This window comes from Pundamilia nyererei, unplaced genomic scaffold (assembly GCF_000239375.1).
Source record: "Pundamilia nyererei isolate P.nyererei 1_Seehausen unplaced genomic scaffold, PunNye1.0 scaffold00058, whole genome shotgun sequence".
Classification (NCBI taxonomy): domain Eukaryota; kingdom Metazoa; phylum Chordata; class Actinopteri; order Cichliformes; family Cichlidae; genus Pundamilia; species Pundamilia nyererei.
Window position 1 is genome coordinate 1765524 of NW_005187459.1, and position 15395 is coordinate 1780918.

Sequence of the window (15395 nt, forward strand, 5' to 3'; positions counted from 1 at the left end):
TATTTATTTTTTCCAGACCGAAATGGTGACTCGTCAGACACCCAGCCTATTCATTGTCTGCAATGCCTTTATAGTTATGGGTTATATACAGATCACTGCTGATTGGTTAAAACCTCCAACACACCCACTAAATGAGAGGAAATGTGGCCCAAAAAGCATGTTACCAAAAACCTGCAGGTTTCAGTAAAAAAACAAAACAAAAACAAGGCAGAAAATGGCAAAAGTGCTCCTGGTGTGGCTCAATTTGACATTTATTAACTTTATTAAGATTCTTAAAAAAACTTTGAGCAAGTGTAACATATAGCTATATTTTGTAACAGCTATTCCTTCCTGTTTTAGGAATTGAAATACAGGTGATAGGGTCCCAGTTCTTTTGTATATCAAATTAATTTAAACAAATGTAAATAAATATATCATTACCAAGAATTCTAAGGGAATAAAAGTAAAACAAAAACAATCAGTTCATTCAATAAATTTCCTCCTGTAGCTGGCACCTGACCTGTGCTGAAGGATCCAGTAAGGATCCAACGGCTTATGCTGTGTCCCAATTCTAGGCTGCATACGACCGCTGTATTTATTATCTAACTGGGTTTTTTTCTCCATATAATGTCATTGTTTGATTTATTAGCTCCGTACCAGACAGTGTCATTTTAAGTTCCAACAAACCATCTTGCAAAAAACAAACTGTGGATTTGGAGCAACTGCAAAATCAGTCTGACCCCTGATCTCCAAAACGTCACAAAATATCACAATGCCAATTAAACTTTATAAAGGGATAGTTAAATGTTTTCCAGGAGCTTTCCTATTCTGTGTGTGAGCTGTTTTACCACCATTTGTCTTGGGTTTTTTTGTTGGTTTTTTTGCTTTTTGATAAGGGGCACTTGGAAGCACCCATGTCAGAGAAGCATCGCAAAATTTAGATATTTAATTTACTGTCATAGAAAAGCATAAAAGGCAACATTTCAAATAAGGAACCAACCTGCAGCTGGTGGGACCCCATCAGACAGTGGAATCTAGGTCTCAGTTGTTAACTGTACTCCTTATTGGTTGTTATTTATAGATCATCAAGCCACCAGATGAAGGTGCACTCAATGTCTTCTTGTTTATCCAGATGTTTTCCTTTGGCAAGTGTGCCTGCACCGTGTTAACATGGTAGTTTGGAGATTTGGGGATTAGTCTTCAGCAGAGTTTTACGTGTGATGTAGTTTTTGGTATCTACAGTGTGTCACTGTGTCACATATTTGGGGCAGGAGCACAGTGACCTAAATATTAACCATACCTTGGCACGCCACAGCTGTGGCAGAACCAGAATTAGGCTCCACATTATTGAAGATGTGTTTATTAAGGCAGGCTTTAAGAAAAGGGTATTTGAGGACACATTTCTCTTTGTGGGATGCTTGGTGAAATTTTTGAGAGGCTTCACAGACCAAACTCTTGCATAACTGACTTTTTTTTTTCTTTTTTTCTTTTTTGGAGGGTTTTATACAGGCACACTCATCATTACCGTGTAGTCGTTGTGTAAATCCAGATTAGCAGATGATAATTTGCTGTAGGGAGAGGAGATGTATAAACCAGGAAGGCCTCATTAAAAGACAGACACAGAAATCTGGTGATGTGGCCCACAGCCCAGGGCTAAACACACCAGTGCTGTACATAGAAACACGCGAAGCATTCATTAAAAAAAGCATATCTATAACAAGTGTTATACACTTCTAAACTGCTTCTAATCATTTTTTCTTTTCTCCTATGTGCTGCTGTCGGTGATGATCCACAGGTAAGTCCGAACTTTTTCTTCCTCTCTGATCCTCCTTTGTATCTCTTTGCCAGCTGACCCCAGATCAGTCTTATTGTGTGCTGAAATGCTCCTAATCCCGGTACACACAAGAGTTCAGCTTTAGCTCAAATTAAGTCACCCCCCCACCAATCCCTTAATCTCTGTTTTTTTTTTTTCACCCACCCTTTTGAATCATATTGTATGTACGGTATTCTATTACCTCTGTGTTGTGGCCTCTAATCCACAAAAGGCCTGATTCACTGGTGAAAAAAGGGCAAGCAGAGGAAAAACAAGTGATTACGTTGCTGAACATGGTTTTAGCAGCTTGTGAGGGGATAGTGGTCTCGGGGTTTAGTTTGATAGGATGAACTGATATTGTCCCAGTGGCGAGGTAAAAAAAAAAAAAAAAAAAAAAGACCTCTTCACGACAAATGCGTGAGTTATAATGACGTAACACGAACAGAAATAATCTTTTTCTGTCATTTTAGAGCCAATATGTTCATGTTTATCCTTACATGTGTTCTTTTTTTATTCATTTTCTATCTTTGTGTTTTGCTACTAATCACTTCTTCTTCTTCTTTTTTTTTTAAATGGCAGAGTCAGATTTTTTTCAGATTCCTTCTCGTCGCGTGTCTAAATATATAAATACAAACAAGCTTAGTTGCTTAATTTTTATCTGCCTTTGCTATTTAGTCTTATCTCTAATGCAAAGTGTGCCGCAGTTAAAACATGGCATACTTGCACAGCAGTGGATGTGACAGAGGATGTCCTGGACTCTTAGATAAGATGCTGTCTGTGTTTCTGAACCCTTTGACGTGATTCAAGTCCTAAAACGGTGTTTAATCTGAAGACGGTCTGCATTGTAGAAGCTGAAATCTCCCTGTATGTACTGTTTGCATCCTGCACCCACAGAAGGAGGTTGTCACTATGTGCTGCCATGTAGTCCATGTGCAGAAATATACTTGAAGAAGATAATCTTTAATGAAACGATTCAATTAGAGCATGTTATGGGCTGAATTTTCAAAATTGCAATAGTAAATATATAATTCATAAACGTGAGAAAAGAAGACTGAGTAAATATTTGGAATTAAGTTTATTCCTTTTTTTGTAGATCATTTAAACAAGAACGCTGTAAAAATTTGCTATACCGACCATTGGCTCGCACTGACTTCTGAAACTAATCTTAACAAGACTGTGTTTGTGTGTAAAAGCGAAGGAAATCCACATCTCTGCTTTGACAGTTTCAGCTTTGCGAGAGCGGTGATTACGCAGGCCTCAAAATGCTGCTTGTAAGCCAAAGGTTTTATAGGAGAAGGTTAAAGTTAAAGCCATTCTGGCCAATTAAGGTGAAGGTTTGATGAAGTGAGATTTTACTGTTTGGTTAGATGGGTTTATTCAAGCATTTTTCTTCCAAGGCTGCGTTTTTGTGGCTTTCTCATTTCAGTCAATCATGCTTTCCTTGAGGCTCCACGTCACACGAGGTCACACTTACACATTTGCACACTAGTCAGCCTCTAATTGGCCACATCTGGTCGAGACAGATGTGTTATAGCCTGCAAGCAACAATCACGCTTGGACGTCATAGTTTTATTATGATTGTGCCACTTTAATCCTCTTTTGGAACATCTGCACAGAGCGTACACTTTGCCAAGTAAGTAGGGAATAGTTATAAATATCAGCATTAATTATATGCAAGGTTAATCACCGTTGCTGTAATTATGTAGTGGAACCATAACATCTTAAAGACACGAAGTAAGCCTTTGTCTGTTTTGTGTCTGCTAAACATCTGTTTATACAGTATACAACAGAAGTGAGCACACACCTATACAATATCACTGTCATATTATTCAAAACTGCATCAGCTTACAGTGCACCAATTCTAGGTTGTCTACTTGGGTATTTTCTCTTGATGTAAAATGAAAAGCTAACAGTTAGTTTCTATCTATCCATCCATCCATCCATCCATCCATCCATCCATCCATCCATCCATCTTCTTACATTTAACAGACAGATAAATAATGTCTTTATTGAGTTCTGGGTCTTTAGTTGCCTGAACCAACCTAACTGTTTTTTACAGTATAAATTACCAGCGTCTGTGTTCCAAGCTATCACTCTTTCCAAGTCTAACAATAACCCTAACTATAGATGAGGGTTGGTAGATCACCTCCTGAATTACAGGTTTTGCCTCTTGGATCAGCTAACACAGCGCCATTCTGTTTTGGACGGCTATATTCCTCTTCTGATAAAATTCAGTAGTCACCAGTAGCCCTGGGCAGATTCATAGCAAACAGGGTTTAGCCATCACGCATTGTTATGTACTGTACGTGTGGGCTTTGGAATATAAATGAATGCTAAGGGTTCTGGGTTTTACATAACTTACCACAGATCACTTAAGATCAAAGGCTGCCACACCAAATGTGTTTTTGCAGAGGAAGAGAAAGCCATTACAGCGCATCATTGGTTATCAATGCCATTTTGCATTCTGCTATCCAGTCTGGACTAAGCCAAACTTTATGTTGACTCTTTATTTTACTCTTGTCAATGTGCACTGTGTTGTCTAGCTGCATATATTGATTTACTGGGTTTGTAGAGAGTATGACTTTCCCCTCTTTTTTTTTTTTAGATTTGAAAGCACAGTAAAAGTCTTTGATTACTATCATTTCAGCAAACCTAAAACTAATCTTCCTTTTGTGAAAAGCGTACCTCATGTGAGCTTTACAAAGCACTTTAAGTCATAGAGGAATGGCCCAGAATCAGATCCATAAGCTATTCTCGCTGCACATCTGAACAAGGTGGTAAAAAAACATCAGTTTAACACCCATAAACCAGATGTATTTTCATGTGTATTTCCAAAACCTTGTAAGTGAGCCTGTATTTCTGTCTGCGACTGGCACGACGCTGAGGGCGATTGGGATCGGCCTGCCTGGAGAGTTTGTGATGCACCACGCTTGTAACTGCGTCTGATAACAAGCAGTTGAATTGTGGGGATTAAAGCGATTATATTTGATCAGCGCACAATGGATCGGCCTCAAGCCGGGGCCCCCTGTCTCACTCTAAACTGCTGACTGCCCAGATTCTCTGCCATCATTATCCAGTAAAAGCTTCACACTGTGCATATTTGTGTGTGTGTGTATATATTATTGTTTTTATTTTTGCCTCCTCCCAAGCAACAAATGTATTCTTTAAAACCATGTATTTGACTAAATGCCACATATGTATACATATATGTGTGTACTTGGGTATCTGTGAAGGTGACCAATCAGGGGGCTTGTGGGTGACAGTGGATTTAAGAGTTTTAGATCGAGGCTGAGCTTCTCGCTCTGATGGGCGGGGAGATGGGGTGGGGTTGAGGGTAGGGGGGTGTCAGTGCGGTGGAGAGATATCCAGGGATGTAGGGAGAGAGGGAGGGGAAGCAAAGTGAGGGGGGGTCGCAAGGCAGTTTCCTGCAGTGTAGAAGTTGGCTTGCTGCCACTCGGAGCGTGTGCATGTATGTGTGAGAGGGGAAAGAAGGGGAGGGAGATGGAGAGTGGAGTGTATGTGTCAGGATCAGTGTGTCTGCGTTTGATCGGCTTGAGCGAGCGGTGTGGAGAAACCGGGAGAGAGGACGAGAAAACGAGGACAAGCAGGATGGTTATGAGGAAATGGTGAGCCGCAAGAAAAAAGGAGGAAACTGCAGTTTTGTTTGGGGGAAATAAGTGAAGAATCATGTTCTGTCTGAAAGGTGAGTGTAGCCGCTCATTGCATGAAAGCTCTGGCACTGACTCGGTGTGAGTGTGGAGTTTTCCCCGGGACTTTTGTGAGACAAAGAAAAGTTAAACTCCATCCCTCCCCTGTTTGGAAAGTAATCTCTCCCACAGCAGCCTCCTCTGCACAATATCCTTCCTTGTGTCTTTTTTTTTTCTTCAGTGAAGGAAACACTCCTGTTAATCATCTCTTCCTTTGTTCTTTCGTTCCGTCTCTGATTAATTAAGGGTCTTTGAATTCAAGCATACTTTATTTCCTGACTGCGGTTTGATTCCCCTCCCTTTCATTTTACTCGTATTATTCTCGACTAAGCAGAGTGTCTCTGCACGCTGCTGGCTGTGATCCTGTTTGCATTCTCGTAACTTTGGTGTGGGTTTCAGGGGCGATGAGCGATGTGTAGAGCTGCTTACACCCGTACGTATCGGTGTGTATTCAGTGTGCACGTTGTTCACAGTAACAGCTGGCAGAGCAGCAGTTGCTGGTCTGCTGTCCTGCAGAGTTGGGGGCCATGTGTTGGCTATTACTTCGCTGACAAGCTGAAATGAGATAAAGGGGAAACTCGCTCGTCTTTTACTGCATTTGACATTGTTTTCTGTTATTAAACACTCATGGAAACTATGCTACAAAGAATAGACACATAATGCTGTTTGGGAGACAACACAATGCTGCTGATAAAGAGGGAAAACCCGCTTCCCTGCCCGTTCCTGTCCTTCCGTAACTTTTAGTCCTGCTGCTTGAGTCATATTCCAGAACATCATGGTGGTGATTTCACCTGTCATGGTTACAGGGATCACATGCAGCTAATGCTGACAACACATGAGCTGTTTTATTATGAAGAATAACATTTTATTGTCTCATTTGACCTAGTTTTAGGTTGCAGTGCCAAACGATACCCAGTCAAAAGCAAGAAAGTTAAGATGTTAAATATATATTTAAAAAAAAGAAACCCTTAGTTTTTGCTTGGTAAATGATCCAATCAGCTGTTATTTCAGAAATGAGGAAATGATCCGTCTTGTTAAACCAGGGTTGTTTGTTCTCTTTCTGTAGCCTGCAGATTAATGGCTTCCAGAAATGAGGTAATATAAAGTGAACACATCAACTATACGTGGCAGTCTCCCAGTTCATCAGCTGTATACAGTAATTTATGTTGTCAGTTACACTGTGAGATTCGAGTCCGGCTTGGAAAATGGAGAGAAACAGATGTTGGGGGAGTTGAGCCGGAGAAGGAATTCAGTTTTTTTTTTCTTTTTTAGATGAAGCCATTTTTTATACACGAGATTGGCAGTTTTTCTCATGTTTTTCTGTGGTCAGCAGTAACTAACCGTACAGCAAGAGGAGGATTAATATTTAATGTTCAGATTGCTGAGTGTTTAAAAGTTGTCACACCAGGATCAGGTTATTGACATGTAGATGCTGCTTCACTTTAATCAGCTACAAGCACGATTCCCAGTTTGGGTTTCTAGCTTCACAAGTGATGACAAACTGACCCAAATACTCAGTATTACATTAAATACCATGATCCGACCAGTAGATTACTCTACATTGGCTGCCAGTTACAGAATGTCCACTAATGTTATGATATTAACCCCCCCTCGCTCAGTCGAGGTTGCCAGCTCTGAGACAGATGTGACATATTTCAGCCCATGTTCTTCCACAGCCAGCTGTGCTGTGTGGCCAGGGTGAATCACCACCACCACCCCTGCAGTAAACCTTAGCGTTGCAGTGCAAGCCATTTGCAGGGCCAGAATTAGGCTCTGTGACTTGGTGTGCATTTTGGTATGTTGCATAAGTTATTTATGCACTTGAGCCCCAGTCAGTAGATGTGGCATGAGCAGGGATTAGTTTGAGCTGGAAATGTCATTCTCACTTAAATTGGAAGTTTCCTGCAGCCTTCCGGGGGTTGGGGATATAGAAAGTTACATGTTGATGAATGTAAGCCTTGATTAGCACTAGCATTAGTTGTGGGCATCTCAGGCTATATCTACTTTTTGATCCTGACTTTTCTGGGGTTTATTTTGCTCTCCTGTGTGCAGTTCACTCATTACAGATGCTTCATATGTTTTTCTTTTATAATGGGCAGCAGTTGTGACATATTCTGATGCTTATTTAACGACCAAATATTCCGTCATCATAGACCGTATGACTCTGCAGTGTTACTCAGATACTTTCAAGCTTTTAACCAAAACTTCATTGAAGTTAGTCATCAGAAAATTCAGCTTTTAAACTGCAATGACTTTATTCTTAATTCCACAGAGGATTTTTTTCAGCCTCAAAAATAAAGTATATTTTGCAAGTGGTCTTTTTTCAGTCTGGGTTTTGAGCTGTTGGCACATGCATGGGTGATGAGCGGAAGGTGGCATTTAATTTAAAAAATCTTTTTTTTTGGTGTAGAATCTGTGTAAACTGAGTTCCAGGTTTCCTACATGCCCCACATGTCAAAGGCATTCAAGCACTTTACTGTAGATTATCACCATTAAAAACTACAAACATGTCAGCAAACAATGATCTCTAGCAGAAAAATAGAGTAATGACCTATTTAAGCTCCTGCACTGTAGTTGTATGTTACTATTTTCATGTTGAAACACATGAAGGTATCATGTGCACTTGTGTTTTCAGTAACAGATTCTTGTCCACTACCTTTATTTCCCAGAATCATTAAACAGCCTACCTTGTGAACTTGCTTGAACTTGTAAGAGGACAGTCCTCCAGTAACATCTCCACCAGTGCTGTGTTTCTTGAGACATTGTGACCTCCTCACCGGAGGCTGACCCACTACCTGTCCCCTGGCCTTCTGGTTAGGAGTGTTGATGGATGTTCTCACACTCAGTGTGGCAGGTGAAGGGGAAAAAGAGGCAGACAGGAGAGAGGTGTTAACATGTAGGCAACAGTTTGTCTGTATTCCTTGAGGGTTAGTTGGCTTGTAAAACATGGCTTGTGAAAGACTTTAGGATATCTGACCTACCTTTTTTAAAGCCAGTTTGGTGACATAGCACTTAACCTAATGTGAAAAACGACAACATGTTGCAACCATGAAGATATTTCTGCTTGTTCCCATCTGCATTTTAATCTAAGTAGATAGAAAAGGATCGTGTGTCAAGAGCTACAATGCAAAGTCAGATTTTAAATGTTATCTAAAACCAACGTCTAGCTGTTTGTTGAGTCACACTTAAAGAAAATGTAGTCAGACCACTCGTGCTGCCTGCTAGACTTTAGCTAGAATTTTTTTAGTTAAAAAGAAAACAGATGTAGCTTGGAGATCAATGGCCTCGTGGGTAGATGGCTTATTGCAGGTTTTGTCAGTGATCGATACATGACTTGGTCGTAAATCAATCATTTTAATATGTAAATGAGCATGGGAGTTTGAGAGGAAGTTCACAATGGGATGTTGACCTCTGTAAACAAGTCGTAGCAGAAGAGATCTTGGGCTTGATAAGTAAACAATAGAGCGTTAAGTTCCAGTGGCCTGTGAATGGGATCTGCCAGGAACCCAGTGAGCTTTCTGTCTTCTGAAAAGAGTTTTCAAAACAATAGCTTTTTGGGGGCAAAGTTTAGAGGTTTGGAAAAATGTAGGACTCAGTAACGGGGTCTTATTGTGTCTTTTTTCTAGTTTGAGACAATAGTAATGCAAAAAAAACGTTCTTAGCAAGCGAGTGTTAATGGGAAGTTGTTTTTTCTTCTTCTTGGGACAATGCTGGAAGTGTTTTGTTGTCCGCAGGGAGTCGGTCATTGTCTTTTCAAACTTCACCCGCAAGTGGATGACTTCCCCAGACAGAAGACTAACTCAGCATGCAGGTGCTCCTCTCACTCCATTCAGACCTTTTGCATCTCCATGGCTACCATTGTCCCCTTCCCAAAGCCTTCCTCTTGTCCAACCCCCCCCCCCCCCCCGCTACAAACACACACATAGAATCTATGTGCAAAAGTTAGTGTACATACACACTTGTGTAATTTATCTATTATTACACACAAACCCTTCCCGTGTGACTTTTACATTGTTCACTAACTAGGTGCGCATGCACACGCACACACACACACACACACACGCTAATAATCAGTGGAATGTGACACACTCACCGCAGTGCATGCCAGGCAATATGCAGCCATCAACTACACACATATATTCGCAAACATCTCTTCTCACGCACATACATGTGCTGTACCTGTTTGTAAAAGGGTTGTAATGATTCTTTGTCACAACTGAAACATCCCCTGTTGTGATGAAGGTCCCATTCACTGTGTTGCTTGTGTTGGCCTGCATGACTTCACACCCCCTGATGTTGTTCTCTCAATGGGCCGGGTGAAACACTCTGTGTCCATGCATGTATGGATTCAGGGCAACAACGGCGTTAAGTGCAGTTTAAGTGCAGCCAGAATCTTTTGGCTTGCCCATTGGGCTACGTGTGTCTACAAACTGTTTTATACGAGCGGCTTTGTGGCTGCGCGCACGCATTCTGTGGTTTGTTCATTATGTTGTGTGTGTGTGTGTGTGTGTGTGTGTTCACAGTGGCTTTGGTTTTTGTAATCAGCTTGCGTGTTGGCTGCCTCATCATGCGCTGGAAATGATAACCATCAGTAATGGCTGTTCTAGCCTCTAGCTATCTGCTGTGGCTTTGGCAGGATCACAGCTACAGTTCCACCAAAGTTGCATAAGATTTGTGCACTGACAGAACTCTCATGAATCAGTCTGCACGTTATTTTTCAGGTTATCTATTAAAAACGTGAAAATAGTAAAAGGTGTCTAATCCAATTTCTGAGATTCAAGTCTTCAAACCACAAATATGTTCAGCAGGTTCTCGCAGAGGGAGAGGCTTCAACCACAGAGTTTGTTTGTTTTTTTTCTGGAAAAAAAAAGGTTTAATAGTTTTGATGATTATAGCTTAGATGTGTTGTGCTGCACAGGTGTAAGCCACCACCAGAGGGAGGCATTTACCTTTGGTGCTATCAATGAATTTCTCCCTTTTTATTTGCCTTACTCTTTTCCATTTAACCCCATTTTTATTCAGTTTACTAGCCCAGATTGTGTTTGAGCTCTCATTCACTTTTGTTACACTTGTTTATTACCCACTCTTCAGTTCAGTGTCACTCCATCTTCCTGTTAATTAATCTGAGCGTCTCAAATAATTTTAACCTACCTCACACTCACAGCCAAGCAGATTAAAGATTATACACACCCTCACCTGGCAGGCAAGTGGCTCGCCGCGTTTATTAATCTGCGATCTGTTTCTTTGTTTTTTATCTTTTAATCTTGTCACTGCCGTCTTTACAGTGAACTGTTTTTCACCGCTATCTAAAAACCCCCAACCTGTGGTCATCTGTAGCTTCCTCTTGAGTTTAAATCCTTTTGCATTTACCAGTTGTCGCCTTCCTCGTGTGTGCATGCTTTATGATGGTTTCAGGTGAATATCTGCTTGGTAACGGCAGTCATGTGGGGCTAAATCTGAGGCAGCAGTTTAAGTGGCCTACATGCATGCGTCTTACGTCTGAGTTTGCGTCATCCGAGTTTAACCTACTGACATGCCAGCACGTCAGGTCTTCCTGAACTTCCACACATTTGTGAAGTTGAGGTGATGTACTTTATTATCTGCAACCTGGTGTCCATCTGTGGTTTGTGTCTGTCACAATCAGAGGCCTGGAGGCTGGATAATCTGGGTTTACAGATTAGAACAGAAATGCCGAGGAAAGAGGAGGGAGGAGGAGGAGTCCAGAGGACATACCGTGTGGATGCCACTGGACAGTCCTGATGCTCTATCTCCTGTAGATCGAAGAAAGAAGGAGGATGCTCTTCGATGCTGAAAGCTTGGCTGAATACCCTTTTGGATGGACTGATTTTTTTTCTAGTCTTTGGACCTCAAATAGTTTCTTGACAATTGGCAGATTGTTTTGCACAATTTGTGGTGATGCTTCTGGGTTTCTGCAAAGGACATATATTGTAGAAGAAAACACGATTTAACCACAGACATTTTCAGTTTCTAAACCTTAGTTTTTGCGTCTTTGGATTATTTAGAAATGTTATTGTGGTCTTATTTTAGGGTCAGAATTGTTTTTTGTTTTTTTTTAAGTTGCCAGCATTTCTTCAAGCCAACCAACAGTCATGTTTTTCAATAGTTTTATTCTGCAATGCTTCTGTGAAATATTTGTTTTGGAGATAAATCTTGTAATCGAACACGGAGCGCAGCTTTCTTTGTCAGGCAAATCAATGTAAGTCAATAGGATCCCCTGAGAGAAAGAGAGGAAAGACAAAAACAGTAGGAGGAGACAGAGGGAGCACTGGCTCCCTTGTGGGATGCAAAAACGTCCATCCTGTCTTTCCAGAAAGAGAGGAGGGGGCCTATTGAGAGTTTGGAATTGAAGGTGGGGGCTCCACACACATACACCCTCCACCCGTCCATCCCAACACTACAAGTGGAGGCTTCAGAGAAGGAGGGTTGTGTAAGACGAAGGAGGAGTAGTTGGGGGGGGGTTTGGGTCCTGGATAGAGCAGGGGAGGGCAGGTGGTGGGGGGTTTTAGGTCTTAGCAGGGGATGATCACATACGTGCACTGCCTCTCCTCGGAGCCGGTGGTCAACTGCTTGCACAGGGGCTGCTATGAGGACTCCCCTGGCCAGAAACGAACTCTGTGCTCCTTCCAGCCCACCAGCAAGATGGGGAACAGCCTCCAGCATTCGGCCGTCCCCAGCCCCAGGCCCGCCAGGCCAGAGGGCTGCCTGCACAAACGTCTGCTCTCTGTGTCAAAAGTCCACCAGAAACAGGACTCGCTCTGGACACCAAAACCGCTGCTTGGATCTGTGGCTAAGGGCTCGCCAGGGAAAAAGCATCCCTCCTCTGATGGCAAAGGTACAGATTAAAGAGAGTCTGCAGTTTTTTTGTTTTGTTTTGTTTTGTTTTTTTAGAGAAAAGAAAAAACAAAAACAACAAATGACTGTTGGTTTGTACTAGAAAGCTGTTCATTTTGTAGTTTCTAAACAAATACTAAATAGATATTTTTAATTATCTAAAAGATATTTGGGTGTATTTCCAAGATGATATGAGTCTTAAATTGAAATCCACTGTGATTACAGTGTCCAGGTAGTAGTTGCTGTTGGCACTACAATGCTGTTTTGCTACTGTAATGATTGTGGTGTTTGACTTGGCTGCAGAACAGGCTCCTGCTTCAGAGTTTAAGTCACCTGAAGTGTTTTTAGGAGATAATGATACGCTGTATATAACAGTGCCAGGGTCACAGCAGATGCAATAGAAGCTTTTTCCACAAAGCCAGGCTTTGTCGCGTCTTGTTAGGGTATTTCCATCCTGCTGTATCAGAGAGATCTGTGCCATCTGGTTTTGCATGTGCATCTCTCTGTGTTTGTGACCTAAAAGACCTTTGACCTTTCATGTATGAGACAGGTTCTCCAGGAAGTAAAATGCTTTGAGTTATCTCTAGTTGCTTGTGTGCATACTTTAAGACTTTCCTACTAACCTTGAGCCTGTACTTACTCATTCACACATATATTTGCATGGATCATTTGGTCCCATGTGCATGGTTGCATCTAGACTATGCTTCACTGTCATTTGGGACAGACATAACTGAAGATGCTCCTCTGGGTGGCCACCCCTGGGAACAAGACACAATAGCTAGCAGCTGGAGGTGATGGGCTAGGCCTTCAGGGAAATGTAAGAGAGCTGACAGTATGAGGGGGTGATGGAAGTGAAACGGACGGGGTTATGAAGGTGACCCACTTTCACCTCAGAACTACATAAAGGAGCCATCAGGGCGGCAGGAAAGAGTGTTAAAAGATAACAAAAAGACTGACCTGTGTCCACATTTCCTAAACTGCAGCTCAGTGGCATCTAATGGATCTATGAATATTGATTGATTGATTGAATCTTTATTTTGAACATGTTGAAAAAGTACAACAAAATAGAATTAAAAGAGACAAATGAACAAAGCAAAACAAAAGGAAAACGAGCAACCACAACTCCAAATAAAGTTCATGTTCAAAAAGGAGCAGGAAGAAGCATAAGCTTATTTAATATAAAACAGAAGAGGCCATTAGGGAAGTAGGCAAGGCAGAGACTTCCTGAGAATCCAACTTTGATAACTTTTATTGTTTTTATTGGCCCATTTTGAGTCTTTCTGTCCATCCACTGGTCTTCCAATTACTCTTTTAAAGTTTTTCTCCATGTATGCACAGCTAAAACTAAACCATTTATTCCAATATGTGTGCATAACAATATGCTTCCACAGGACTGTGGCCCTTCCTCACGCCTGCTTTGACTAACACGCCGTGACAGCTCAAGATGTTGCTGCCGTCGGTACAGTATTGTCCGTGCTCTGTAGGTTGAATCAGCCTGCCCGTCTGTGTTTATGCACGGCTGAACGGATAACCCTCTTACTCACAAATTGGAACTTGGCTAATATGCCTTTTGTGTGTGTGTTTGTGTCTTTGTCCCTGTGTTCTGTGTTGTTGTTCTGTGATATTTTTTTTATTGTTTCCTTTGTTAACACATGATTCTCCAGTTCTTTTTATAAATATAAAGTTTTTTGTGTATATGGCAATCAAAGGGTGATTCCAGCATTTTTTCCCTGCATATGTTTTATAAGGCTTCTCCTCCAACCCTCCCTTTATTTATTTTTTAATTTTTATCAGTTCAGAAGTGGAGCAGGTGTTCAACCGGATGCCCCATAATCCCTTGGTGGGAAGTCAGATTCAACTATCGACCAGTCACTGCCAATGGCTCCCGAGGGAAGAGCACCTGAGGGAAACCATGCTTGTAGAGTAACTGAATGAGGCCAAATGAAATGGATTGACTGCGTTTATAGGGGAAGCTCTGCTGAGAATCAGTTAGGTTAAATATCTTTTTGGCAGTGGGAACTGGAGGGTTGGGTTCATCCTCGTCTTCCTTTATGTGGTACGTTCACACGCATTTCCCATCTTTTAGACGAAGATGAAACCCGTGAGTTTGGAGACACATCTGAATCAAAACATCAAGGAGTTGAGATGAGAAACAGCCCACCCCCCACCTTCACTGCTCTCTGTGCTCAGTGAACCAAAAGACAAAAGCAAAAGAGTGTTTCTCTTCTTGTCATTATTCTCCCCCAATTTTCTAAAACTACCCAAAATGCACCTAATTAGTTCCTAAACTTTAACTGAACCTCAAAAACTCCTGGGTGTGAAGACGACTCTCAGCTTGCAATTTCTAAAAATCTACATGTTTAAGTGTTTCAAATGCTCATTACTATTATCTTCCTGCTTCAACCATTAATCTCTCTTTAACTCTCGACCCCTTGAAAGCCTGCTAAGAGTAACCCTTTAAGCTTTTTTCCCTAAAATAAGCAGCTTCTGTCATGTTTCAGGCCAGCTTGTAGAACAAACTTCCTGATGGTGGTTGTCTCTGCCTATACAGCTACCCGTGGAAAAAACAGTAAACTGTTCACATGGTTGTCAAACCACATGTTTATTGAAATACACTGAGTTGTCAAAAACTTATCATTAAGGGAACAGGAAAGCTCATCAGATTTCACCTATCCATTAATTATGTGTCACTATCACCTGTTTAATACCATTATTTTGCTCACCCTAATGTTAACCTGTAGTGTTAGGTACTTCTAGCACCTCACTTAAAACTTTTTATTTATACCTTTAGGTCACTACTTAGTCTATCCACTATTAATCCTACTGGTAGTTTTTTCCAGGCTTGTAGGTAATGAAATGAACTAAATATACTTGAATAACAAACAAATTGGGATTTATAATAAATCTTATTAAAAGAAGATGGTTTAAAAGCACCTTCTGGATTTCTTGTACTCTTGAGTAGGAATCACTACTTTACTCTTACGCCTCAATGTGGTCTTGTTTGATTCTGGGATTTTTTTGTATTTTGTGACAAAACACAAGTG

At 41.2% G+C, this 15395-nt stretch overlaps 1 protein-coding gene across 7 annotated transcripts in view; it reads left to right on the plus strand.

Moving 5' to 3' along the window:
• nhsl1b (NHS-like 1b) overlaps positions 1 to 15395 on the plus strand; it is a 98972-nt gene that overhangs the window by 45998 nt on the left and 37579 nt on the right. The window contains exon 1 of one of the 7 annotated variants that reach the window (XM_005734431.1): positions 5211 to 5495. The exons of 5 other annotated variants lie outside the window; for them this stretch is intronic. In XM_005734431.1, coding sequence (XP_005734488.1) covers positions 5480 to 5495 — 16 coding nt within the window. In that variant the 5' untranslated portion in view covers positions 5211 to 5479. Of the gene's footprint in view, positions 1 to 5210; positions 5496 to 12063; positions 12353 to 15395 lie in introns of those variants that run through there. One more of the 7 variants, XM_005734428.1, reaches the window with a different exon arrangement.